This window comes from Haliotis cracherodii, unplaced genomic scaffold (genome assembly GCF_022045235.1).
Source record: "Haliotis cracherodii isolate W230 unplaced genomic scaffold, xgHalCrac1.p SCAF_11, whole genome shotgun sequence".
Classification (NCBI taxonomy): Eukaryota; Metazoa; Mollusca; class Gastropoda; order Lepetellida; family Haliotidae; genus Haliotis; species Haliotis cracherodii.
Genome location: NW_027266266.1, coordinates 37,559,657 through 37,586,425, shown reverse-complemented (window position 1 = coordinate 37,586,425; position 26,769 = coordinate 37,559,657). Strand labels below are relative to the sequence as shown.

General features: G+C 40.8%; 1 protein-coding gene across 1 annotated transcript; it reads left to right on the top strand.

Annotated features, from left to right (window-relative positions):
• The first annotated feature begins 1,023 nt into the window (after positions 1-1,023).
• LOC139456464 (RING-type E3 ubiquitin-protein ligase PPIL2-like) lies at positions 1,024-26,769 on the top strand. The gene is made up of 20 exons (XM_071238196.1): positions 1,024-1,100; positions 1,251-1,355; positions 1,785-1,847; positions 2,312-2,363; positions 4,149-4,200; positions 6,464-6,555; positions 7,401-7,490; positions 8,855-8,930; positions 9,638-9,753; positions 10,480-10,524; positions 13,726-13,801; positions 14,363-14,469; positions 15,033-15,122; positions 15,604-15,637; positions 16,712-16,829; positions 17,424-17,480; positions 18,485-18,554; positions 23,192-23,254; positions 25,225-25,370; positions 25,923-26,769. Exons 1-20 carry the CDS (start codon positions 1,069-1,071, stop codon positions 26,017-26,019), a joined length of 1,581 nt encoding a protein of 526 aa, XP_071094297.1. The 5' UTR covers positions 1,024-1,068; the 3' UTR covers positions 26,020-26,769.

Below are 26,769 nucleotides of genomic sequence, written 5' to 3'. Positions count from 1 at the left end.
TTTTACACAAATTAGATCAGTGACGAAGCGGCATTTAGATTGTTTGGTGATTTCAAGCTCATGAGCGATAGAAATTCTGTGCTAAGCTGGTGAGATCACTGAGAAGGGAGCTGAAGCTTTGCTGGCGGGATAATCGCGGACGTTGAAGTCATCATTAATTTTGTTAAGATGACAAAATCTAAATACAATTTGATAATATCACCTCGCACGCACGCACGCACGCACGCACGCACACACACATCCAAACGAGACGTATTCTGATATTTGCACAAATATGCATAATCATCATATTAATTCAAAGCAAAAATAGTGTGTGTGTGTGTGTGTGTGTGTGTGTGTGTGTGTGTGTGTGTGTGTGTGTGTGTTAATATACATTTTTCTTGCGTGTCCATTAGTAGCTAGATGCTATTTGGGAGGAAAGATTTGTTCTTGATGCTGACGTCCGTATATCCATGGGAACTGAAAGTCACGTGGACATATAACAGCGCAGAAGAGATTGCCATTTCACGCACAAAAGGATCAAAACGACCAAGCAAGAATTGTATTCGGTTGTTTTCTTCCTGGACAATTACCGCCTTGGTGACCACCCGTTGAATAGTTTTATTTTGGTGATTGTTCAAATAATATTGCATTTCATTCAAGAGGTTGTAGCTAAAACGACAGAAAGGAAATCCGCACTAGATTGGCGTAAAAGGCACTGTCTTGGCGAGTGTTTGTTGGAGATTATGATATTGGATTAAATATTGTTCAATCGGCAAATAATGCCTGTGATGAATATATCTATGGTGAATCATAAAATAGTATTTGGTTTCTGTATATATACCAAATAATATATATGACGCCAGCGATATTTCGACATACAACTGGAATATTGCTGAGTTCCGTGGCTTCATTGTTTCAACCTTTCGTTTTGCTGTCGGGGTTAGCAAACGAACATGTGGATATCTATAAATAGACTGTTTACTTTTTTTAACCAATGAAATAAGGAAACAAGTTGAGTGCGGAGGTGTAGTGTTCCTCAACATAACAACTTCCGCTTGTGTTGACCAGACGAAAGAGGGACTCAAAATGGGAAAGAAACAGCATCAGAAAGATAAACTGTGAGTATAATTGATGAATGACATTAACATTGGCTGTAGAACTACATTATGCTTATTTTAACTTTTACTTGGTTTTCCACACTGAAGATTGCCCACTTTTCCCACTCGGACTATGTCTGTTCATATTTCGATCACACGTTTTCTTTGCAGGTACCTGACCACCACTGAGTGGAGGAATGAGTGGGGTGGCTACAAAGGGAAACAGAACACGGGGCAAAATGCCAGATTCAGGAGACTACCATTCCACTGCTGCAGGTATGTGCGTCAAATTTCAAAATGTTTTTGAAGTTCGTTGGGATGCATTTTCTAGGCAAAAGAACACTAATATTGAAGTGAGAGTGTTGTCTAAAACCGTGTCATTATGGCATATATGGAGGTCGAGAGTTACATGATTTTAGGTTAAGGTACATTCTTGTTTTGGTGCATGAGAACAAATGTCGTGTATGGTCACATGTTTTTACATATTAGGATCTACTACGGTTGTGTCTAACTGTTGAGGTGATGGAGTCTACATGACTCGCAGTGAGCTTGGTCAGGACTAGACATGTTAAACTGGAGTAGATACTGTTATGCATACCATAACCAGTCACCACAAATTCAAGTTAAATATGAAAAAATGATAATTTGTGTCAAATGTGTGATATTTATTGTAAACATTAATAACATATTCTCTTCATGTTCCAGTCTGTCTCTGCAGCCATTTGAACATCCATTGTGCACCAAGGAAGGAATAATTTTTGACCTGATGTAAGGTTTGAAAAAGATACAGATGCCTTATATTCTGATGAATAGTGCCTGTTGGCCATTCTGTTTTATCCTTGACTGACCAGGTTAACATGACAAGCATGGTCAAAGAAAGGTTACAGTACATATACAAACAAGGAATGGCCTATGCGCACACATTCATTATTGTCGATTTGCCACCCATTTACCAAATAGCTTTGCGCATTCTTTTTAAGCTCCATTGTGACAATAAGTGATATTTAAACTCCCAACCTATTCTTTCCCCATCAGCATTGATATGTGATTGAGCATTATGTCCGGTATTAAATCATGATCTTCATAATGCATAAAAACTTATATCAGCTAGGAATAATCATGATAATAGTGTTAAAATCATTGTCACCAAATATCAATTTACCAAAGTGTTCTACTGTTGTACTCATGTTATACCCTCATTGTAGAATACCAGTGTGATTGTTTTATTTCAGGAACATTTATCCCTTCTTGAAGAAGTATGGAGTGAGCCCAGTTACTGGAGAGGTTTGTTCTAATAAGGATAACCAGATTCTCATTATTTACCATATTCAACGTAATAAGCACCCAGGGCGCTCTGAAAATTAGAAATAGGGGTCTTATATTAGAATATAATTTTGGTGAGGAAAGAAAACAGAGTTAAAAGATTGTAAATTTTGTGGTTTATGCTGACAACCTGAAATGTTACAAAAGAAAAATCTGTGCATATTATACGAGACAGATATGTTTTCCAGAATTTAATTGCCCATAATTAAGGGTGCATATAACACATGAGTGCGTATTATAAACAAATAAATAAGTCTTGTGTACATTGATCAATCGGAAGGGGTGCTACTTGTGATTGTTCACTAGCCAATGTATTAGCAAATATCACCGTTGGCACTTATTAGAGCGGGTCGCTTATTACGTCTAATACGGTTCTTGTATTTGGTCTGTGTATACTGAAGGTACTGATAATAAGCTACGTCATCTTAACTTCTTGAATCAGCCCTGGTTTATCTATTTGGGCAAAACAGAGTTATCGTATACACTGGATGGAAATTGAGGTTGGAAATATATTTTGCAGAAATATATATCTATGGCTTTGCCACAGAAATGTGTTACCTCCCCTTGTTTTGACAAACTGTTGAAAATATAGCGAGTGATGTAGCAAATTATAGAATAACTTTTGTTTTGAAATATAAACCCAGCAAACCTACATTTTACGCCTTTGCTTCTAACTACAAATACATCACAATGTTGTTATCAGTCTTACATACATTTGACCGCCTCCGTGGTCTTGTGGTAGAGCGTCTGCCAAGGGAGCAGAAGGTCCGGGGCTCGATCCTCGGCCGCATCATACCAAAAGACGATGAAAGATGGTACTTGTTGTTACCCTGTCTGGCACTCGGCATTAAGGGGCTAAAACAAGGACTGATCGGCTTGGAGTCAGTATACTGTGTCTGAGTGGGGTATTCATGTTAAACTGCGGCATGGTATCTGAGTGAGCTAGCACTATAAATCAGCATTAGTCCGGACTAGTACAAGCAGCCACACCCATACGTGCATGCACATCGCTATATAAGTGCAATAATCTTGGACGCAATGTTAAACGCAATTTCACCTCACCTCACATCTTACCTACATTATGTACAATTTGTACAAAATATGCATTATTTCTCATTAAAATCTTTGAACACCATATATATAGATGACCAGAAAGAGATTAGTTAATTACAGGGTGAATGTGAGTTATATTTCGTGATATAATATGCAGATATATCTCCTTTAAAGTGTTTGAAATACAGCATTGTCGTTTTGATTGAACATTTCTGAATTAATGCTTTACCAGGGAAATAACTGCATTGACAGGATTGTTATTTATACTGTTGAGACAAAGAATAATTTAATGGTTTTTGTGTCAGTAATATTAAATCTAATGTTGACAGCTTTCAAAAGCCAAGATGCTACATCAATATTTTATCATTCTAAGGCTTAAAAGAATAATAGTCTTGGTAGTCATTATAAAGTTCACTGCATGTTTCGTTTTTGTTTCCATATTTTTTTGTGCATTGTGTTTAAGTACGAGTATTAGGATTTTGATATTTTTTTTAAAATGTAAATAAAAACAAAACGTGTGGAAGACTTTATGATGATGCGGGTGGTGCCTGAGAACCAAGACTATTATTATTTTTAGAATAAATATTTTATTGATTTACGTATTCATTCGGCATCAACAAGTCTTCCTTCAAGAGACACATTCCTTGCCTGAAGTTGCTAATTCTTGTACATGTTCTTGACTTCTGTTTTAAGAAAATGACCTCCAAGGACCTGACCAAGCTGACGTTTCATAAGAATGCAAAAGGTAAATCTAATATTGCATGTCTATTTGGCTGTAGTTAAATGCCCCAAACAGTATACTTTGTCTTGATTTTCCTTGTCGTTTCAAGGGACTTATAATAAATCTTCTTTCTGCTTCATTCTAACATCTACGTTTCAATGTACTTTATGAGGAGCAATAAATTGTTTATGATTAGGATTAATTACAATTTGTCTTTGATAGGATAAACAAATATTTTTAATTTAGACATTTCAAGTGTTTACTGTTATATACTCAAACATTAATTATGATAATAATTGTATGATACCCAACTCACTGCAATATGAGACAGACCCGTGAAGATCCGGGGTAGAAAAGGTCTTCAGGAACCCATGCTTGCTGTAAAAGGTGACCATGCTTGTCGTAAGAGGCGACTAACAGGATCAGGTGGTCAGGCTTGCTGACTTGGTTGATGCATGTCAATGATCCCAATTGTGTGGATCGATGCTCATGATATTAATCACTGGATTTTCTGGTACTAACCGTCATCATATAGCTGGAATATTGCTGAGTGCGGCATTAAACAACAAACAAACCAACCAACAACCAATATGAGACAAAGGGTTCTTCTATTGTACATACCATGCATTCCCTGTAAGGATTATTCTGATGGTCTACCCTTACAGTGTTAAAGCCTTACATACACACCACTATTATGACATCATAGTGTTCTCCAGGCAATGACGCCCAAGTATTGTGACATGGTACACATGATGTCACCGAGCACATTGATAGAGTAGCATCAAATGTAAAGCTGTGTTGATGTTACCGTGGTTACTGAATTTAGCAATGCACTCAATTACTATGTATGTGTTTCCCTTATAACACATTGTATATTTGATGTATTCCCATATAACACATTGTTATTAATGTATGTATGACTTGTTCCCCAACAGCATTTAGAACAGATTGTATGTTTGATGTGTTCCTATGTAACAGGATGCATGTTTGATGTGTTCCTCAGTAACAGGATGCGTGTTTGATGTGTTCCTATGTAACAGGATGCATGTTTGATGTGTTCCTCAGTAACAGGATGCATGTTTGATGTGTTCCTATGTAACATGATGCATGTTTGATGTGTTCCTCTGTAACATGATGCATGTTTGATGTGTTCCTATGTAACAGGATGCATGTTTGAGGTGTTCCTCAGTAACATGATGCATGTTTGATGTGTTCCTATGTAACAGGATGCATGTTTGATGTGTTCCTATGTAACAGGATGCATGTTTGATGTGTTCCTATGTAACAGGATGCATGTTTGATATGTTCCTCTGTAACAGGATGCATGTTTGATATGTTCCTATGTAACATGATGCATGTTTGATGTGTTCCTCTGTAACAGGATGCATGTTTGATGTGTTACTCTATAACATGTATTTTTGATGTGTTCCTCAGTAACAGGATGCATGTTTGATGTGTTCCTTTGTAACAGGATGCATGTTTGATGTGTTCCTATGTAACAGGATGCATGTTTAATGTGTTACTCTATAACATGTATTTTTGATGTGTTCCTCTGTAACATGATGCATGTTTGATGTGTTCCCTTGTAACATGATGCATGTTTGATGTGTTCCCTTGTAACATGATGCATGTTTGATGTGTTACTCTGTAACATGATGCATGTTTGATGTGTTCCCTTGTAACAGGATGCATGTTTGATGTGTTCCCTTGTAACAGGATGCATGTTTGATGTGTTCCTATGTAACATGATGCATGTTTGATGTGTTACTCTGTAACATGATGCATGTTTGATGTGTTCCTATGTAACAGGATGCATGTTTGATGTGTTTTCCTGTAACAGGATGCATGTTTGATGTGTTCCTATGTAACAGGATGCATGTTTGATATGTTCCTCTGTAACAGGATGCATGTTTGATGTGTTCCCTTGTAACATGATGCATGTTTGATGTGTTACTCTGTAACATGATGCATGTTTGATGTGTTCCCTTGTAACAGGATGCATGTTTGATGTGTTCCCTTGTAACAGGATGCATGTTTGATGTGTTCCTATGTAACAGGATGCATGTTTGATGTGTTTTCCTGTCACAGGATGCATGTTTGATGTGTTCCTATGTAACAGGATGCATGTTTGATATGTTCCTCTGTAACAGGATGCATGTTTGATGTGTTCTCCTGTAACGTGATGCATGTTTGATGTGTTCCCCTGTAAATAACTGTATGTATGTGTTCTCCTGTAACAGATGTATGTTTGATAACATTGTGTTGCAAACTGACCGGTGTGTTTCAGACCGCTATCACTGCCCAGTCACCTACAGGATATTCAACGAGAACACTCACATCGTGGCCATCAAGACCACAGGCAATGTGTATTCCTATGAGGTATGTCTGTGTACTAGGATCAACTTCCCACATGCATGAGGGCTTCTACAAGCGGTGAAACCATGTGACTCCAAAGTCCTAGTGAAATCGGAATACTGTAAACAGGGAATTTTTTGCGACCGTTTTATTATTGCGAGTTTTGCGAACGAGACTCAATCGCAAAAATTAAAAACGCAAAAATAAGTATAAATTATACATACATACTTTATTCATTGCAACACGTCATCAAATGTTGAAATCATCAACCAAAACCTCAAGTTACTCAATAAGTTAAAAACACAAATGAATGCAGAATGGTGACACAATACATCACAAATGACAGTGTAAACAGACCAATTAGTGTCACTGTTACCCCTTGCAATCCCTTTCGGTCAACTTTCCGGCCAACTCAGATTAACTAGCTTCTGAGAGAAGCTGTCTATTGTTTGGTAATCGAGGGGTCATCTCAACAAGGCAACTCGCATAAATATCTCGTCGCTGTATTTTCTTTGGTGTGGTAATCGCAATATTTTAACGGCGCAGAAATAAAGATGTTTACAGTATATATTAGGTTTTGATACAGATGACTGCTGTAAGTTACCTAATAGTTACAGGTTCAGGATTCAGTTCATTTTATCTCCAGACATATGAAATATGGTAAAAGTTATTATTTCACATCACTGACATCACCATAATCACAATGGCAGTGCTACAACTAGTTTGAATCCCCACATGGATATAATATGTGAACCCATTATTGGTATCTCCCTCTTTCATATTGCTGTTAAATTGCAAATAGTGGCATAAAACCATACTCACTCACAATGTCTGATGTTGTTCTGAAATGGGTTTACTTTTCATTTCAGGCTGTTGAGAGACTGAACCTGAAAGTGTCCAACCTTCGGGATCTGTTGACTGACGAGCCGTTTACTCGGAGGGACATTCTTACCATCCAGGTATGAAAGCAGTACAAGGAAATGTTTACGTGTACATGATGTATGGGTCTGCAGCATAAGCATTGACCAGCTGACATCCATGAACATATTATTCACTATTTTCTGCGGAGGCATGGTTGCTCATTTGTCTATGGTACAGAGTTGTGTACCCAGGCGTGCCAGAAAGAGTGTGAGTTCGAATCCCGGTTTGTGCTATGTGTCAAGGTTTGTCAGCACCATACCACTGCCTGTGGGTTTCTCAAAAGTGATAAACATAAAGACCATGATGACTGCAGTGATTTTGCATTTGGACATTTTCTTGATTTTTATATATAAACTTTCAATTGGACGCTCTTTTATATCATGACCAAATTTTGAAAAAAATCATATGGACATTTTGATTGACAATAAGTCAGTGGCCCTTAAACCTATCACACACCCTGAAGACCTGCATCACTTTGGACTTTCTTCTCACATCGAGTTGACACACCGTTGTTTAAAACTGAAATACTGTTCAAAACTGATTTAACCAAACTCACTCACTTCTGTGAAAAATGTGAAAAGAACTGATGACAACATGTATATGCAGGCCTCAAAGTTTTAAGTTTTACCAAGTAGCCACATGGCTACAAGTATTTTTTACCAGGCAGCCAGTGTTAAAATCAAGAATTCAAGCCAATTTTGAAGGTAGCAAAAGGCATTTGAAATTATCTTTTATCAAATAACTATTTTGATATGTACAAGTTAAAGCAGTAGCCTTGAAATTGTGTATTAGTGGAAACTGTACTTGAATTTTGTTACTTGTTACTCGAACAATGATACAATTTATGTTACTAGATAATATAGGTATATCCTTGCTCATCCATTGAGCATTGTCAACTAAAATAAAGTACAAACTACATTAATATTTATGTATTTCGGTTCATTGTCAACTTTAGGAGGAATTATTTGCGAGTACAATTATTAGCAGATACGTTTTCCAAGATCAGCTGTTATTTATTTTTGTGTCTATGGATGTGTAGCAATAGAATTAAGTTGCCACAAGATATTTTTCAAGGTACAATGTAGTTATTTGGCTACCTCTGAATTTTGGACACTAGACAAGCTCAAATCTGGGTTGCACTGGCGACCATTTTAGTCGCAACCTTGAGGCCTGATATCATCATGTTTAAAGTTAAAACTGTCTAGATGATAATTGTTTAGTGATGACTAACATTTTTAGCTCACCTAAGTGACCTTGGCATCAAATTATACTGGACATATTGGTTTGTAAAACACCTGATGTAACAGGTGCTTGTCTGGTGTATGTTATCACAACTATTTTACCACTAATTGCCGTGGTATTTGACGATGTGTACAAACGTTATGTACCTATGTTGTTTCAGGATCCTACAAACTTGGACAAGTTCAACATGTCAGATTTCTACCACATCAAAAACAACTTGAAAGTTCCTGATGAAGGTGAGGTCATTTAGCAGTGACATTTTGGTTCATCAACACAACTTAGTTTGAGGAAGTTCTAGTTCCTCTGCCCTGTCTATTCTTAGAGTGATATACCACCTCCATGATCTAGTGGATTAAGCGTCTTCCCGGAGAGCTGAAGGTCAGTGCCAAGGTCATATCAAGACTTTCAAAGATACTGTTTGTTGTTACCCTGCCTGGCATTCTGCATAAGGGGATAAGAGAAGGACTGGTCGGCTTGGAGTCTGTATACTGTGTCTGAGTGGGGTATTCATGTTAAACTGCGGCATGGTATCTCAGTGGGCTAGCACTATTAAAATTAGCATTAGTCCAGACTAGTACAAGCAGCCACACACATACACACACATGCATACACGTCGCTATGTAAGTGCAATAATCTTGAAAGGCATTAAACCCCATTTCATTTCACCTTATAGTCGGTTAATTCCCTTGCCTCAGGAAGATGGGTTTAGAATTGGTCCCCAGCGACACTCTGCTGGTCATTGGCGGTGGCTTAATGAATCGGGTGGTAAGACTAGGTGACTTAGTTGATGGTGTGGATCTGTGCTCATAACATCAGTCACTAGTTTGTCTGAATTAGACTCAGTTATTGACGGAGTGTTGTTGCAGTCATATTGCTGAGTGTGGTAATTGATAACAATCAAACAAACAGTGCTACATAGCCACCACCTTCTATTTGTGTTCAGACAGCGAGCTGTCCAAGACTGACCCCAAGTACCGCCTGAAGAACATCAACTCAGAGGCCCGGGATGCGCTGGAAGAACTGGACCGCGACTACAAACCCAAGGATCTGCATCTGCTGGTGGGTTACGAGAGCAGCGATCCTCAGACATGCCAAGAACCTTAGACTACCTATGGAAATGGTCAAATCCCTATTTTGCATCACTGTGGGCTTTCCTACCACATCAACCCAACGTGCTGTCATGTAACTGAAATACTGTGAAACACTGTCACTCACTTACTCACTAAATCACAAGAATTTTGTCTGTACCTATAACAATATTATTTTATAAATTGTACTGTTGCACAAGTAATTGTAATGTTTCAATGCGTGTGGTTGATTTGCAAGGACTTAGACTTGGAACAACAGCTACATCATAAGTAATGAGTTCAGTGTATCCTGAAATGAGCAATTCATCCCTAGGATATGTGGAGTAGTGTGTGTGTGTGTGTGTGTGTGTGTGTGTGTGTGTGTGTGTGTGTGTGTGTGTGTGTGTGTGTGTGTGTGTGTGTGTGTGTGTGTGTGTGTGTGTGTGTGTGTTATGGTGTAATCTGATCCAACTACGTCATATAATTTGAATACTGTTCAAAGTGGCATTCAATTCAACTCACTCACTCTTATCCAACCAATCATCAGATGCAACTTTTGTTTGGTAACCACGGTAACCTCAACAGGTTCCACTGGGATGTTGTGTTTCCCTGCCAATTATCTACATCCTGAAAGTGTTCAAGTCTTTCAAAATGGCATTTATTTCACTGTTAAGGTTTTTAATCTACTATATCTCACTTCATACTTTGATATTTTCAGGGTATTACAAATGAGCAGAAAGCCAAGGCAGACAAGTTCAATGCCGTAAGTTGACACTGTATTTATTCTCGGCTTTCACTACAGGCTACTTCCATCTGTTTACTGCCTCACTGTAGGGAAGTAACCCCATGAATGCCAAGTTACTGGTAATCCTTACCCACGACATTAGCCTGGCTGTAGAGCACAAAGGTATATGAGCATGGGTAATAATTGTATTGAGTCATCACAAGGGAAGAGTCCTGCTATAGTGATGAAAGCTGTGCTCTACCGCACCTGGAATACCGACTGTGCTTACCATATTTTCTTGAGTAGAAGTGCACACTTTTTTTTGAAAAAACACAGCTGTGCAGAAGGTTGTGCGCATTATACACGCCATAATGAGTTTTGATGGTTTTTCCCCAACTCAGTGACACTACCGTGAGCATGTAACACTGGAAAAACCATGTCAACAAATCCGTACTGAAGTATGCAAATTAATCATGTGATTACCATGATTACACTGTTCTGGTTATAAGAAGTGTTCACAGCAACAACGGTCAGATTACCACTATTGATGCCTTGAAATGAACTTTAGTTGACAGAGAATGGATACATATATCATGAATGCCATACTTAAAAGTCATATTTGTTGTAGTTTGACGATTCTATGTCAACACATAGTTCTCACGATCACGTGCGCAGGAGCCTTGATGGTACTTGTGCTTATTTTTGCAGACAAGGCAATATGTTATATGTAGTGTATATTTTGGCAGACAAGGCAATATGTTATATGTAGTGTATATTTTTGCAGACAAGGCAATATGTTATATGTAGTGTATATTTTGGCAGACAAGGCAATATGTTATATGTAGTGTATATTTTGGCAGACAAGGCAATATGTTATATGTAGTGTATATTTTTGCAGACAAGGCAATATGTTATATGTAGTGTATATTTTGGCAGACAAGGCAATATGTTATATGTAGTGTATATTTTTGCAGACATGGCAATATGTTAAATGTAGTGTATATTTTGGCAGACAAGGCAATATGTTATATGTAGTGTATATTTTGGCAGACAAGGCAATATGTTATATGTAGTGTATATTTTTGCAGACAAGGCAATATGTTATATGTAGTGTATATTTTGGCAGACAAGGCAATATGTTATATGTAGTGTATATTTTGGCAGACAAGGCAATATGTTATATGTAGTGTATATTTTGGCAGACAAGGCAATATGTTATATGTAGTGTATATTTTGGCAGACAAGGCAATATGTTATATGTAGTGTATATTTTTGCAGACAAGGCAATATGTTAAATGTAGTGTATATTTTGGCAGACAAGGCAATATGTTAAATGTAGTGTATATTTTGGCAGACAAGGCAATATGTTATATGTAGTGTATATTTTGGCAGACAAGGCAATATGTTAAATGTAGTGTATATTTTGGCAGACAAGGCAATATGTTAAATGTAGTGTATATTTTGGCAGACAAGGCAATATGTTATATGTAGTGTATATTTTTGCAGACAAGGCAATATGTTAAATGTAGTGTATATTTTGGCAGACAAGGCAATATGTTATATGTAGTGTATATTTTGGCAGACAAGGCAATATGTTTTATGTAGTGTATATTTTTGCAGACAAGGCAATATGTTATATGTAGTGTATATTTTGGCAGACAAGGCAATATGTTATATGTAGTGTATATTTTTGCAGACAAGGCAATATGTTATATGTAGTGTATATTTTGGCAGACAAGGCAATATGTTAAATGTAGTGTATATTTTGGCAGACAAGGCAATATGTTATATGTAGTGTATATTTTGGCAGACAAGGCAATATGTTATATGTAGTGTATATTTTTGCAGACAAGGCAATATGTTATATGTAGTGTATATTTTGGCAGACAAGGCAATATGTTATATGTAGTGTATATTTTGGCAGACAAGGCAATATGTTATATGTAGTGTATATTTTTGCAGACAAGGCAATATGTTATATGTAGTGTATATTTTGGCAGACAAGGCAATGTGTTTTATGTAGTGTATATTTTGGCAGACAAGGCAATATGTTATATGTAGTGTATATTTTGGCAGACAAGGCAATATGTTATATGTAGTGTATATTTTTGCAGACAAGGCAATATGTTATATGTAGTGTATATTTTGGCAGACAAGGCAATATGTTATATGTAGTGTATATTTTGGCAGACAAGGCAATATGTTATATGTAGTGTATATTTTGGCAGACAAGGCAATATGTTATATGTAGTGTATATTTTTGCAGACATGGCAATATGTTATATGTAGTGTATATTTTGGCAGACAAGGCAATATGTTATATGTAGTGTATATTTTGGCAGACAAGGCAATATGTTAAATGTAGTGTATATTTTGGCAGACAAGGCAATATGTTATATGTAGTGTATATTTTTGCAGACAAGGCAATATGTTATATGTAGTGTATATTTTGGCAGACAAGGCAATATGTTAAATGTAGTGTATATTTTGGCAGACAAGGCAATATGTTATATGTAGTGTATATTTTGGCAGACAAGGCAATATGTTAAATGTAGTGTATATTTTGGCAGACAAGGCAATATGTTATATGTAGTGTATATTTTGGCAGACAAGGCAATATGTTATATGTAGTGTATATTTTTGCAGACAAGGCAATATGTTATATGTAGTGTATATTTTGGCAGACAAGGCAATATGTTATATGTAGTGTATATTTTGGCAGACAAGGCAATATGTTATATGTAGTGTATATTTTTGCAGACAAGGCAATATGTTATATGTAGTGTATATTTTGGCAGACAAGGCAATGTGTTTTATGTAGTGTATATTTTGGCAGACAAGGCAATATGTTATATGTAGTGTATATTTTGGCAGACAAGGCAATATGTTATATGTAGTGTATATTTTTGCAGACAAGGCAATATGTTATATGTAGTGTATATTTTGGCAGACAAGGCAATATGTTATATGTAGTGTATATTTTGGCAGACAAGGCAATATGTTATATGTAGTGTATATTTTGGCAGACAAGGCAATATGTTATATGTAGTGTATATTTTTGCAGACATGGCAATATGTTATATGTAGTGTATATTTTTGCAGACAAGGCAATATGTTATATGTAGTGTATATTTTGGCAGACAAGGCAATATGTTAAATGTAGTGTAGTTTTTGCTGACAAGGCTATTTGCTAACTTAGCAAAACATATGTTCTATATCATGTTAATGTTTGCTGACTAGGCATCCTACTCAACTGGGGCAGTATCAGCCTCCTTCACATCCACTGCAGTGACCCCGCAGACGGAGCAGGAGTCTGGTAAGCTACATCATTTTTAGTGGGAAAGAAAGTTAAATATTTTAATTTTACATACATTACTCAGAAGTAAGTGCCAGCAGTCAAACTCTTTGAAAGCACTATTCCTGGGACTGATGTACATACATTTCAATAAAATCCCCAATTTTCATAGCTTGTCCTTTGTATGCTCTGACTTCTGAGGATCAGGCGATGCTACACTTGCTGAGTGGGGTTTAGTTTCATTAAATCCAAATTTGACACCTGGTAGACTGTAGACTTAGCTTACCTGGTTGAAGACGTAGAACTGCCTTAAAGGCCTTGTGCTCAACATTCTTGAACTCACTTTTTATGCATTTCATCTAAAACCATAAGGGGTGGGTGGTAGGTAGCCCCGTGATTAAAGCGTTTGGTCATCGGTCAAAGGCCTGGGTTTGATTCCCCCAGATGGGGCCCATTTTGGTGTCACCCGCTGTGATATTAATGGAATATTGCTAAAAGTGTAAAACCATACTCACTCTCTCACTGAAACCACTGGACTAATTAGTGATCCTCCAACGAGTTACCAACATGATCTGTTTTCAGCTCTGATCCATGAAGACGTCTTGAGATATGAGCGTGTCCGCAAAAAGGGTTACGTGAGGATGGTGACAAGCCACGGCACCCTCAACATAGAGATCTTCTGTGACATGGTGGGCAACTTCTGTGTGTGTTCAAATCTTGAGGTTTTCCTGTCAAGGAAATCCATGTAACCAGTAGATGGAGTCACTCACCCTTGTGTACTTTTGAAACCCAAATATGATTGGACACACATTGGTTGAAAATGATAATGGTCTGAAAAATAAACGTGTGTATTTTGGTTTGATTTTTATTACATGTATAATTGGTCATAGTAAGCTGGATGTATGGATCAGTATTTGTTTGTTTGTTTGTTTGTTGTTTAACGCCACACTCAGCAATATTTCAGCTATGTGATTGCGGTCTGTAAATAATTGAGTCTGGACCAGATATTCCAGTGATAGACATCACGAGCATTGAACCACCCAATTGGGATACGATGCAACCAAGTCAGCAGGCCTGACCACCCGATCCCGTCAGTCGCCTCTTACGATGAGCATATTTACAGACTGCCATAAAACGACTGGCAAACTTGCAGAGGTTTCCTTTTTATTATGATTATCATGATTATGAAATTGATCTTGTCATGGATGTACTGCAGTTGAAGTTTTATTGTGTGTTGTTGTTGTTGTTGCAGGTGCCCAAAACGTGCGAGAACTTCATGCAGCTGTGTGGCAGGGGGTACTACAACGGACTGATATTCCACCGGTCCATCAGGAACTTCATTGTGAGTTGATCATGTGTGTTGTTGGTGTACAGCTCTGCCTGATATATGAAATCTGTTCTGATGGTGTCCTTCTGAAATTGCCATTTGATTCATGTTAGAAAAGGTCCCCATTACTTCATTGGTGTACAGCTCTACCTAATGCATGTATTCTGTTCCGATGGTGTCCTTATTAATGGTTGTAGGACGGGACTGGGTAACTTGGTTAACTGGATGTTATTGACCCTGATTAAGTGGGGCATGCTCATACTATCAACCACTGGTTTGTTCAGTCCAAGACTGGAATTTTTGCTGACTTCCACATTTAACATCAAACAAATTAAATGTCAACATCTAAAAGTTTGGTATTTTCTGTTCATACAGTTTGTTGATAGTTGCCAGTTGGTTGAAAGTGTTGAACTGTTTCTTTTCGACTGTTACCATGCTAAGTATGGCTGGGGATGAAGATGCCATGTTTGTAATGTTGGGTGATGTTCTTCCCCAGATCCAAGGTGGCGATCCAACTGGCACCGGGAAGGGTGAGTGAACTCTTACACACTATTGTGTAGACCGCCTCCGTGGTCTAGTGGTAGAGCGTCCGCCCAGAGAGCGGAAGGTCTGGGGTTCGCTCCCCGTCCGCATCATACCAAAAGACGTTATAAGATGGTACTTGTTGTTACCCTGTCTGCTGCTCGGCATTTGGGGGCTAAAACAAGGACTGGCAGTATACTGTGTCGGAGTGGGGCATTCATGTTAAACTGCGGCATGGTACCTCAGTGTGCTAGCACTATAAATCGGCATCAGTCCGGACTTGTACAAGCAGACACACACACACACACACACACACACATGCATGCACGTCGCTCTATAAGTGCAATAATCTTGGACGTGACGTTAATCCAAATTTCACCTCACCTCACCTATTGTGTAGTTTACTGTCAGAAAAAGAATTTCTGATAAGATTCCAAGACATTTTGTCAAAAAGCGTGTTATAAGTTGTAGCAGCATCACGAGGGGTACATGTGGACATGTTAGGTTTTATACCATGATCTTCCGGCCACTGTGCAGCTGTTTGCCTCCAGAAAGTGGTATAAAACCTAACACAGGACGTATAAAACCACATGTACCCCCTGTGGTGCCTCCGCAACGGATTTTTCTTACACACATGTTTAAATCTGCCACTGTAAAGGATTAATACAATTTCAAAGTTAATAGAACACAGCTGTTCGATTGAGCTTAGGTTAACTTGTGCTATGTCACATGACTTTCGTTGACTTGGTAAAAGCGTGCAGCTTTTCGCTTCGAAGCGGGGTATGAGGGTTTTATTCTCCTGCCCCAAAATCCATGTGCAGCCTGTCTTCTTCATGGTGGGGTATAAGTTATTTATTCTCCCACTGAGAAATCTATTTCCCTCCCAGGTGGATTCATAGTATTTTATCAAAATCATGTGAACCAATCAGATTCCGTCATTCTAACATGGATGTATGAATTGTTTTTGTGTCAGTGTAGACATAAAATATTTCTGAGTTAAGGGAGTGTAAACATGTAATTTTGTCGCAAAATATTTCTGAGTTAAGGGAGTGTAAACATGTAATTTTGTCTGCGATACACAGGTGGAGAATCATGCTGGGGTCCTGCCTTCAAGGACGAGTTCAAACCCAACCTGACCCACACAGGCAGAGGGATGCTGAGCATGGCCAACAGCGGGCCCAACACTAACAAGTCTCAGTTGTGAGTTGTGTGTTGACAGTGACCCAACACTAACAAGTCTCAGTTGTGAGTTGTGTGTAGTTGACAGTGACCCAACACTAACAAGTCTCAGTTGTGAGTTGTGTGTAGTTGACAGTGGCCCAACACTAACAAGTCTCAGTTGTGTGTAGTTGACAGTGGCCCAACACTAACAAGTCTCAGTTGTGAGTTGTGTGTAGTTGACAGTGGCCCAACACTAACAAGTCTCAGTTGTGTGTAGTTGACAGTGGCCCAACACTAACAAGTCTCAGTTGTGTGTAGTTGACAGTGGCCCAACACTAACAAGTCTCAGTTGTGTGTATATAAGTCTTCAGCAACCCATGCTTGCCGTAAAAGGCGACTATGCTTGTCATAAGAGCAGACTAACGGGATCAGGTGGTCAAGCTCGCTGACTTGGTTGATGCATGTAATCGTATCCCAATGTCTGGCTCAATGTTCATGATGTCAATCACTGAATTGACTTGACTTGATTATTGACAGACCTCCATCATATGGCTGGAGTATTGCTGAGTGCAGCGTTAAACAACAAACAAACAAACAGACCATGCACCAACTGCAATGTTTGGTATGTTTCAGCTTCTTCACATATAGGTCTGCCCGACATCTGGATGGTAAACATGCTGTGTTTGGCAAGTGAGTAGCACGGCTGGCTGTGGTGGTCTACTACGTATACTTTAGATTCAGAACCCAGTGTTGAACCCTTTGTGCCAGAAGAGATATGTCCCTGGTATTAGAGTGCCAATGATACAGTTAAAGTCATAATGACATGGTTAAAATAAAACAAGTCATTTCTTAAAGATGAGGGACGGTGGGGTAGCCTAGTGGTTAAAGTGTTCCCTCGTCATACTGAAGACCCGGGTTCGATTCCACACATGGGTACAATGTGTGAAGACCATTTCTTGTGTACCCTGCCGTGATATAGCTGGAATATTGCTAAAAGCGGCGTAAAACCATACTCACTCACTCTAAAAGATGATGTTTATGACATGACTGCTGTTTTTAGAGCCCAATCACCAAGCAAACACATGGTTAACGACAGTGTGTGAAGCTCATTTCTGGTGTCCCCTGCTGTTATACAGCTGGAATATTGCTAAAAGCGGCGTAAAACCATTCTCACTCACTCACTCACTCACTCACTCACTCCCTCATGGTTAATGATGAACTGATGAACAGTTTTCATTAATATTTTGACTAACAACATAAACCTGGCAGTTCAGGAATTGAATTATCAACCCCAATGAACAGGAAGGAGGTAAGCTTTACAGAATACGATTTCTTATTATTTAGAATATTGTAAAATAAACATCACCAAGTTCATAGATGGTTCAAGACCGCCTCTGTGGTCTAGTGGTAGAATGTGTGCCAGGAGAGTTGAAGGTTGGGAGTTCTATCCCTGGACATGTCATACCAATAGGTGGTACTTGTTCTTACCCTACCTGGCAATCATCATTTAGTAACTAAAAACAAGGTCTGGTGGCTCAAAGTCGGGATGCTGTGTTAAAGTGCAGCATTGTATCTCAGTGGGCTAGCACCATTAAAATCGGCATTAGTCCGGACAAGTACAAGCAGCCACACTCACACACACATGAGCACATTGGTATATAAGTGGATTGAATTGTATGTTGCCATGGTTACAGGATTGTTGGTGGTTTGGAGACCCTGGACAAAATGGAAGCCGTTGAAGTCAACAAACATGACAAACCAAAGGTGAGGACTGGCCGCTGGTCTGGGGACAGCGGAAGGGTCATGGGAAGTCCTAGTGTCTGGCCTCCTGGGTTTCACATATTTGGCGTGATTTCCATCCAAATCATATACTTCTCATAATATTTATATTAGTAATATTTGACAAGATAATTCCTGGTAGTGGGACAATACACTGATCCATCTGTGGATCGTGATGTTTTACTTCTCGATACAAGTGTCGATCACCGTCGCACACTACCTACAAAATATTGATTCTTACCTTAAACGTTTGCTTTAACAACCGTTACACCAAGCACTAATTAATAGTGAATTTTAGTGGTGTGAAAACGTAAATACCACACACTGCCAACTGTAAATCATGAGTGTGCTAGTTATAAGGCCATCCTGTCTATCAAAAAGATGGTTTATGCACCACAGATAAGAGCACATGCAAGTATCATGATACGTATCGGATCACTCAGTTGGTGTATCATCCCATCCCTGATAATTCCATCAATCTGTACTGATTCCTGCAAAACTTGTGAGGGACTGTAACAAAATTGATTGTTTATTTCATTACGGTAACGTTTAGTCAACAGCATGTTCATGGTGATGAATAAGTAAAGGCTGGAAGAGCAACATTTTTGCTTTAAGTTTATTTTGTGCATTTTTTTTACTTATTAAAAGATGTATAGATAAGGCTAAAATGTGTCAAAAAGATTGTACTTTTTTACTTATCCTGCATTACTCCTTTATGCCTATTACTTGCTTGTTCTTGACACAGAAAGAGCTGTGTGAAGGTCTTTGCTTGAAGAAGTTGTTCCAACTAGCTGAGAGGCCAACCCTATCACGCAGCTCCCATGTGACCAAAGGAAGTGACGTCACGGATCCTCATATTACTCTTGTCACTTGCTTAGTGAAGACTTGTTTTTGATCTGTAGCCTAAAACTTGTTTAAAACAAATTATAGCATACATAATAGGGTGGGGATGCATTGTGATTTTACGTTGCTTCATTGCAGATAACTTGCCATCCTGTTCCAAGTGCCGGCATAATATGTCGGTGTAGGATCCCCACCCTTTGTGCTCTAATTCTACATCTCCTTGCCTCCAGGCTTCTCAATGTAAATACTGTCTCCCACTTTCCCCCGTAGATTTCAGGCAATACATCCTAGTGTCCCAAAAGCTGAAATCTCAGCAGGCGAGGAAACTCCGGCGTAAGATTTCCGACACTACCGAGAGTTCTTCTTCTAAGACGTCTGCTGTTGTGATGATGTTGGCACCCTCAGTCTCTACCCAGAGCACCCTGACAGTGGCGGCCACCACCATGATGCCAGGTGTGGCACTCTCCTACCAGATGGGGCCTGTCCAGTCCACTTGATAGATGCCCTTGGGCTATGGCTTCCAATAGGCATCCCCACCTACATTCCAGCTGCCTATGATGGACACCTCTCTCCTCCAGTTCATCCAGTACTTGCAGGCCATGCAACAGATGCCAAAGCCTTCTGCCTCAGTCTCGTCCCCAGCGCCTATACAGATGCCTGTATTAGCGCCACCCACAGCCCCTATACATGCGTCTCTAAATGTCGCACCTCTCTGAGACGAGCCTCATCGGACGCCTATACAGACACCCCCTCTACTACCGGTTGTTGATCTACCATCTACCTACCATTACTCCTTGGACTTCGCCCAGTACTTCCTCCCGTCGGAGTGACAGTCGCTCTTCTCCCCAGCCTCAACAATCTAAGAGCCGCACTCCTGTCCATAGACGCTCTAGCGAATTCCGCTCATCCCATGCTATGATGACTCATCCACTGATGGCGAATCCCATCTTGGGCTAGACCAGGAAGCAGACTGGCTGGTGAACAGACTTGAAGAAGTCGCTCCTTCCCGTAGCCTAGAGATGGATAGTAAGGTCGCCATTAGATCGGACCCTACCTCTCTCCCAAGGTTAAGATCTTGAAGGCCCTTGAACTCCATGCTATAGACGGAACGATTATCCGATCCACTCTCACATGGACCGCGCCCATGAGTTAGTTGAGGATCTCCACCGCATGACCAGGTTCAACCGTTGCACCTCTGTTCGATATTCCGAGAACAAACTCGCTTATGTGTAAACAGAGATTTGTTGGTCTCTCAAGTCATTCTCACTTATGGCGTTGACCTCCAGAGCCATTCTCCAGGACTTGTAGGGGGATAATCCACACCAGGACAACATAACTGTCTTCTGGTGTCTTCGGAACCAAGGAACGACGCTCCTTCAACAGACATTTCGGTTTTTCCCCCTGGTGGATCATCTGGGGATCCATTTCCAGGTCCAACACATTCCGGGCTGTTGCAACATCCTGATGGACGTGCTATCACAGCCAAACAAAATCATCCCCACAGTGTGTGCAGACCGCTGGTCCCCAACATAGATCTGTTCTCCAACAGCCAGAATCATCAGATACCGCCATTCATATCGCCGGTACTGGATCCCCTTGCTTGGGCAGTTGACATCTTCATGTTCCCTGGGAAGAACTAAAAGCGTATGCTTTTCCACCACCAGACTCCTTCCCAAGGTCATCCAGAAGATCAGATCAATGCAGAGCCTCGATCTGACTTTGGTTGCGCCCTGGTGGCCGACAAGGGCCTGGTTTGTCGACCTCAGAAATTAGCCAACACTGACCCGATGTCTTCACGTCTGGTACATCTACAGAGAGCATGCTAAAGGTTATTCAGCCATAGCAGCGAGGGCCATCACGATGGCTCATCGCCCGATCACCAGGAGCCTATACGACGACAAGTGGCTATCCTTCGAGAGCTTTTGCAGGGGAATAAGCCAGACCCCACTCCTGCATCGCCTTAATTCCTGGCCGAGTTCCTGCTCTATCTTCGCAACAAGCGTAGACTCAAGGGTAGTACCATAATAACCTACCTTGTGGCACTCAACTCCGTCCTGGCAGTTCTGGAAGATTGGCGCATGCCGAAAATCCCGGAACTACAGGCTCTGCTTCACTCAAGGCGAAATTTTGTCCACCAGTTTGGGATCAGAACATCATTCTCACCTTGATGAGAGACGCGCTCTTTGAACCCCTCGACAAGGAGTCGTTCTACTATCTGACAAAAAAGACGGTCTTCCTACTGGCGCTTGCTACCGGCACCCGTGTCAGTGAGCTACAGGCCCCGGACGTCATGCACGTTCCCTTTGAGCATGGAGCGAACTGAGCAGTTCACCTCGGACAGTTCATGCTGGGACCTTATTGCCAAGAACCAGCTCCCAGGACAGCCCCATAGATCGTTCCCCATTCCTCCCCTGTCATCGATTGTGGGCGCGGAAGACGATCAAGAGCTCCTCCTGTGCCCGTTGAGGGCTTTATGATGTTACATCCATCGGTCCAGGGAACGACGCAGATGACACCGCCTCTTTGTACTGGTATCAGCGATCTCGCGAGCAGAATTCAGCTGCAACATGATCGCCCTCTGTCTGCGAGCCATCATTTTCCAGGCCTACAAGGTCGGGGGATTGGACCCCCATGCTCCAACAACCTGCATCAGATCAGGGCTGTTGCTTCCACCAAGGCACTACACAGCAACTGCTCCCCGCGTACCATCATGGAGGGGTGTTTCTGGCAATCGAACACAGTCTTCGCCACTCACTACCTGCGAGATGTCGCTTTGGAGGATGTGCAAGGCATACACAGTTGGTCAGGTAGTAGTGGCCCAACAGGTCCCCACTACTAGACGCCATTGACCTTGCCTCCAGTCCAGAGCCGGACTCTCGACCTCCCCTGGCTTAAATGCCCTGGAGTAGAAGGTTCATGCCACACACATACAGCTCGGTACACCAGTCTACAACTTTAACTTGATTAAGGTTATCGTCTATGACTGCATCGTACCTGGACACCCCGCATACCTGACTCTTGGTTCCCAACTACAGATTGGTCATTTGCTGCTGACCACACAGCAGATGATTGGCTGAAAGAAACAGAGTTCTGAGATGAAAGTCGACATCTGAAGGTATACCCTCCACCGATTCCGTCGGATAAAGATGCATTAAGGAGTAATGCAGGATATATAAAAAATCCTAGATATTTTTTATATTTGTATACTTATCCTGCATTGCTGCATCTAACGAGACCCACCCATCACAGAGGTACTTCCCCACAATGCCTTCTGATGTCCGGACTCCAGAGTAATGTGAGAATCTGTGACGTCACTTCCCCTAGTCACGTGGGAGCAGTGTGATAGGGTTAGCCTCTCAGCTATTTGGAACAACTACTTCAAGTAAAGACCATCACACACCTCTTTTCTCTGTCAAGAACAAGCAGTAATATGCATTAAAGACTAATGCAGGATAGGTATACAAACATAAAAAAATATTCAGGATTTTACTAGTTTTGTTCTTATATTTGAACATGAGCAGTTTAAATAAAACAAGGTATCTGGTTATAATTTCATCCTGAGTCACAGACTTTTATGATTGGATTTTCTCTTGAGGTTTGAAAAGAATGATCCTTTTTCACTCATTTTAGCCATACTTCTGTGTATGATCCTGTCGTAACATGCAAGTGTATTTGTTAGGCTAGTTGTCAGCCACTTTTATATAACCTTTCAGTTCCACCTCTTTTCTGTTTATGTCCAGTTTACAAATACACTAAATTGTTAATCCTCTTTGTTCCAGGAAGAAATCAAGATTGAGAATGTCATCGTGTTTGTGAACCCGTTTGATGAAGCGGATGAACAGGTATGTCTGAATTTGCATCAAGAAGATGAGGGCAACTGATCAACACAACAATGCAGTGTCCATTCCCATTTCCCACGACCACCTCCGATCACCTTCCCACGACCACCTCCGATCATCTTCCCACAACCACCTCTGATCACCTTCCCATAACCACCTCTGATCACCTTCCCACGACCACCTCTGATCACCTTCCCACGACCACCTCTGATCACCTTCCCATGACCACCTCTGATCACCTTCCCACGACCACCTCCGATCACCTTCCCACCACGACCACCTCTGATCACCTTCCCACAACCACCTCTGATCACCTTCCCACAACCACCTCCGATCACCTTCCCACCACGACCACCTCTGATCACCTTCCCACAACCACCTCTGATCACCTTCCCACAACCACCTCCGATCACCTTCCCACGACCACCTCTGATCACCTTCCCACAACCACCTCCGATCACCTTCCCACAACCACCTCCGATCACCTTCCCACGACCACCTCTGATCACCTTCCCACGACCACCTCTGATCACCTTCCCACAACCACCTCCGATCACCTTCCCACGACCACCTCCGATCACCTTCCCATAACCACCTCTGATCACCTTCCCACGACCACCTCTGATCACCTTCCCACGACCACCTCTGATCACCTTCCCACAACCACCTCCGATCACCTTCCCACCACGACCACCTCTGATCACCTTCCCACGACCACCTCTGATCACCTTCCCACAACCACCTCCGATCACCTTCCCACCACGACCACCTCTGATCACCTTCCCACGACCACCTCCGATCACCTTCCCACGACCACCTCTGATCACCTTCCCACAACCACCTCCGATCACCTTCCCACGACCACCTCTGATCACCTTCCCACGACCACCTCTGATCACCTTCCCACAACCACCTCTGATCACCTTCCCACAACCCATGCTTGCGGTAACAGTTGACTAACAGGATCGGGTGGTCAGGCCTTCTGACATGGTTGATGCATGTCATCTTATCCCAATTGACTCGATTTACAGACCTCTGTCATGTAGCTGGAATATTGCTTACTGTGTCGTTAAACAACAAACAAACAAATAAACAAACAAACAAACAAACAAACTGACCACCTCCATGGTGTAGTGGATACAGCATTTGCCTGGAGAGCAGAAGGTCTGTGGTTTGATCCCTGGCTGTGTCATTCCAAAAGACAACAGATGGTACTTGTTGTTATCCTGCGCTAGGCATTAAGGGCTTTAATCAAGGACTGGTTGGCTTGTAGTCAGTGTCTGTGTATTAGTGGGTATTAATGTCAAACTGTATCTCAGTGGGCTAGCTCTATAAAACCGGCATGTATCTGGACAAGTACAAGCAGCCACACACAGACAAGACCCGTGAAGATCCGAGGTAGAATAGGTCTTCAGCAACCCATGCTTGACGTAAAAGGCGACTATGCATGTCGTAAGAGGCGACTAACAGGATCGGGTGGTCAGGCATGGTGACTTGGTTGGTGCATGTCATTGTATTCCAATTGCATGGATCAATGCTCATGATGTCAATCACTGGATTGTCTTATGCAGATTCGATTATTTACAGACTGTCATATACATGTAGCTGGAATATTGCTGAGTGCGACATTGAACAACAAACAAACAAACACACACAGACAATCACAATACAACCATAATCCCCTTTTCACCTCACCAGTTTTCTCAATTGCCTGACAGGGGTTGTCATCTCTGCATGTGTAACATGTTAAAAAGATGTTCATGAAATAAGAGCTATTTAAATTAGTATTAGATTAGCAAAAGAAATCTTTCCAAGACATTATGTATGTTATCTTATGATATAAATTAATATCATATTAGCCTCTCTCTTACATCAAACAAGACTTCGTGTTCATGTGAACATTTCATCTGTGGTAACATCTGGCTAATTGAATACAAGTATCAGTCTGGATTGTAAGCCATCTGTGTTGCCAGCTGAAGAAGGAAAGAGAGGATGAACTTGAGAAACAGAAGGCAGCAGCAGAAGCAGAGCGGAAGAAGAAGGAACGGAGGAAAATGGAGGAAGAGGGACCACGTGTTTTCAAGAAAGGTGTTGGGAAATACATCAACATGTCAACACTGTGAGTATGGACTCATCAACAATTTAGGCAGGAGTAACTAGACACAGGGCTTCATGTGATGAGAGACCCATGAAGTTCCGGAGTAGAATAGGTCTTCAGCAACCCATACTTGCCGTAAAAAGCGACTAAGCTTGTTGTAAGAGGCGACTTACAGGATCAGGTGGTCAGGCTCGCTGACTTGGTTGATGCATGTCATCGAATCCCAATTGCATGGACCGATGCTCATGATATCAATCACTGGATTGTCTGGTCCAGACTCTATTATTTACAGACTGCCGCCATATAGCTGGAATATTGCTGAGCATGGCGTTAAACAACAAACAAACAAACAAATCATGTGGTGAGAAAAGGTTAATGTAACTCCAGTAATCAGGATTTCGTGTATTATTGAACAGACTTGTCTGTCAAAGTTTCTGGTTGAAGAGTCTTTGTAAGGTGGGAATAAAATGTGGATTGGGCAGTCAATTGATTTCTCAAGGCTTGTATGAATTTCCACGTCTCCATAGAAACTGGCAGATGTTAATTACTTGGTTATCACATGATGTGTTTCAGTAAGCGAAGTAAGGACGAGGAAGATGCTTCCTCAGAGACAGTCAAGAAGAAGAAGACGAAAGGAGAATACTCTTTTGGGGACTTCAGTGCCTGGTGATGTTGCAGAGAGGCATGTCGGTGATGCAGCAAGAGTTGTCTCATGCCGTTACAGGGGGCGTGTCAGTGATGTCGCAGGAGCCAGGACACCAGGCAGATTACCATGACAGATGCTTACATTCAAGAGTCCCTCAACTTGAAGCTCCAGATTTTATAAGACCACAATATCTGTCTGTGTTCTGGTTATTTTCAAGGGGGAAATATGAAGTCATTAACCTTTAGTCTGGTTCAAACAGCAAGAATTTCAGCTTTAGTGTCAGTAAGTTGTGTAGATGACCATGTCATTGGTCCCTGAAAACGGAAGTGGCTCCATGGTGAAGTTAACTGGATTCCTGGCCAGATATATCTTAAACTTGGCACCGGTAATGGGTCACTTCCATTGTTTATATTCAAATCAAGAGCTCAATACATTTCAGAGTTGTTACTGTAATAATGAACATGTTAGGTTTTGCTGAACAATAACTAAAAAAATATGGAAGGTTCCTATTTCAGTCCATCCCCAAAAAGGATGGAAAAGTCAGGTATATTTTCTCTTTTTACTTTTTCTTTGAAAGTAAAAGCCTTCCTTCAAATAACATTCTCAGATTATTTCGATAGATTTTCAGCCCAACAAAAGAAAGCTGAAGGATTAAAGATTTCAATATGCACTTGTTCTGATTGTACATATAGTCAAGTATTTTCAACACTATGTACACCATTGTCCATTTGTACATATTTGTCATTGTGTAAATAAACTTGTACATTTTGCACA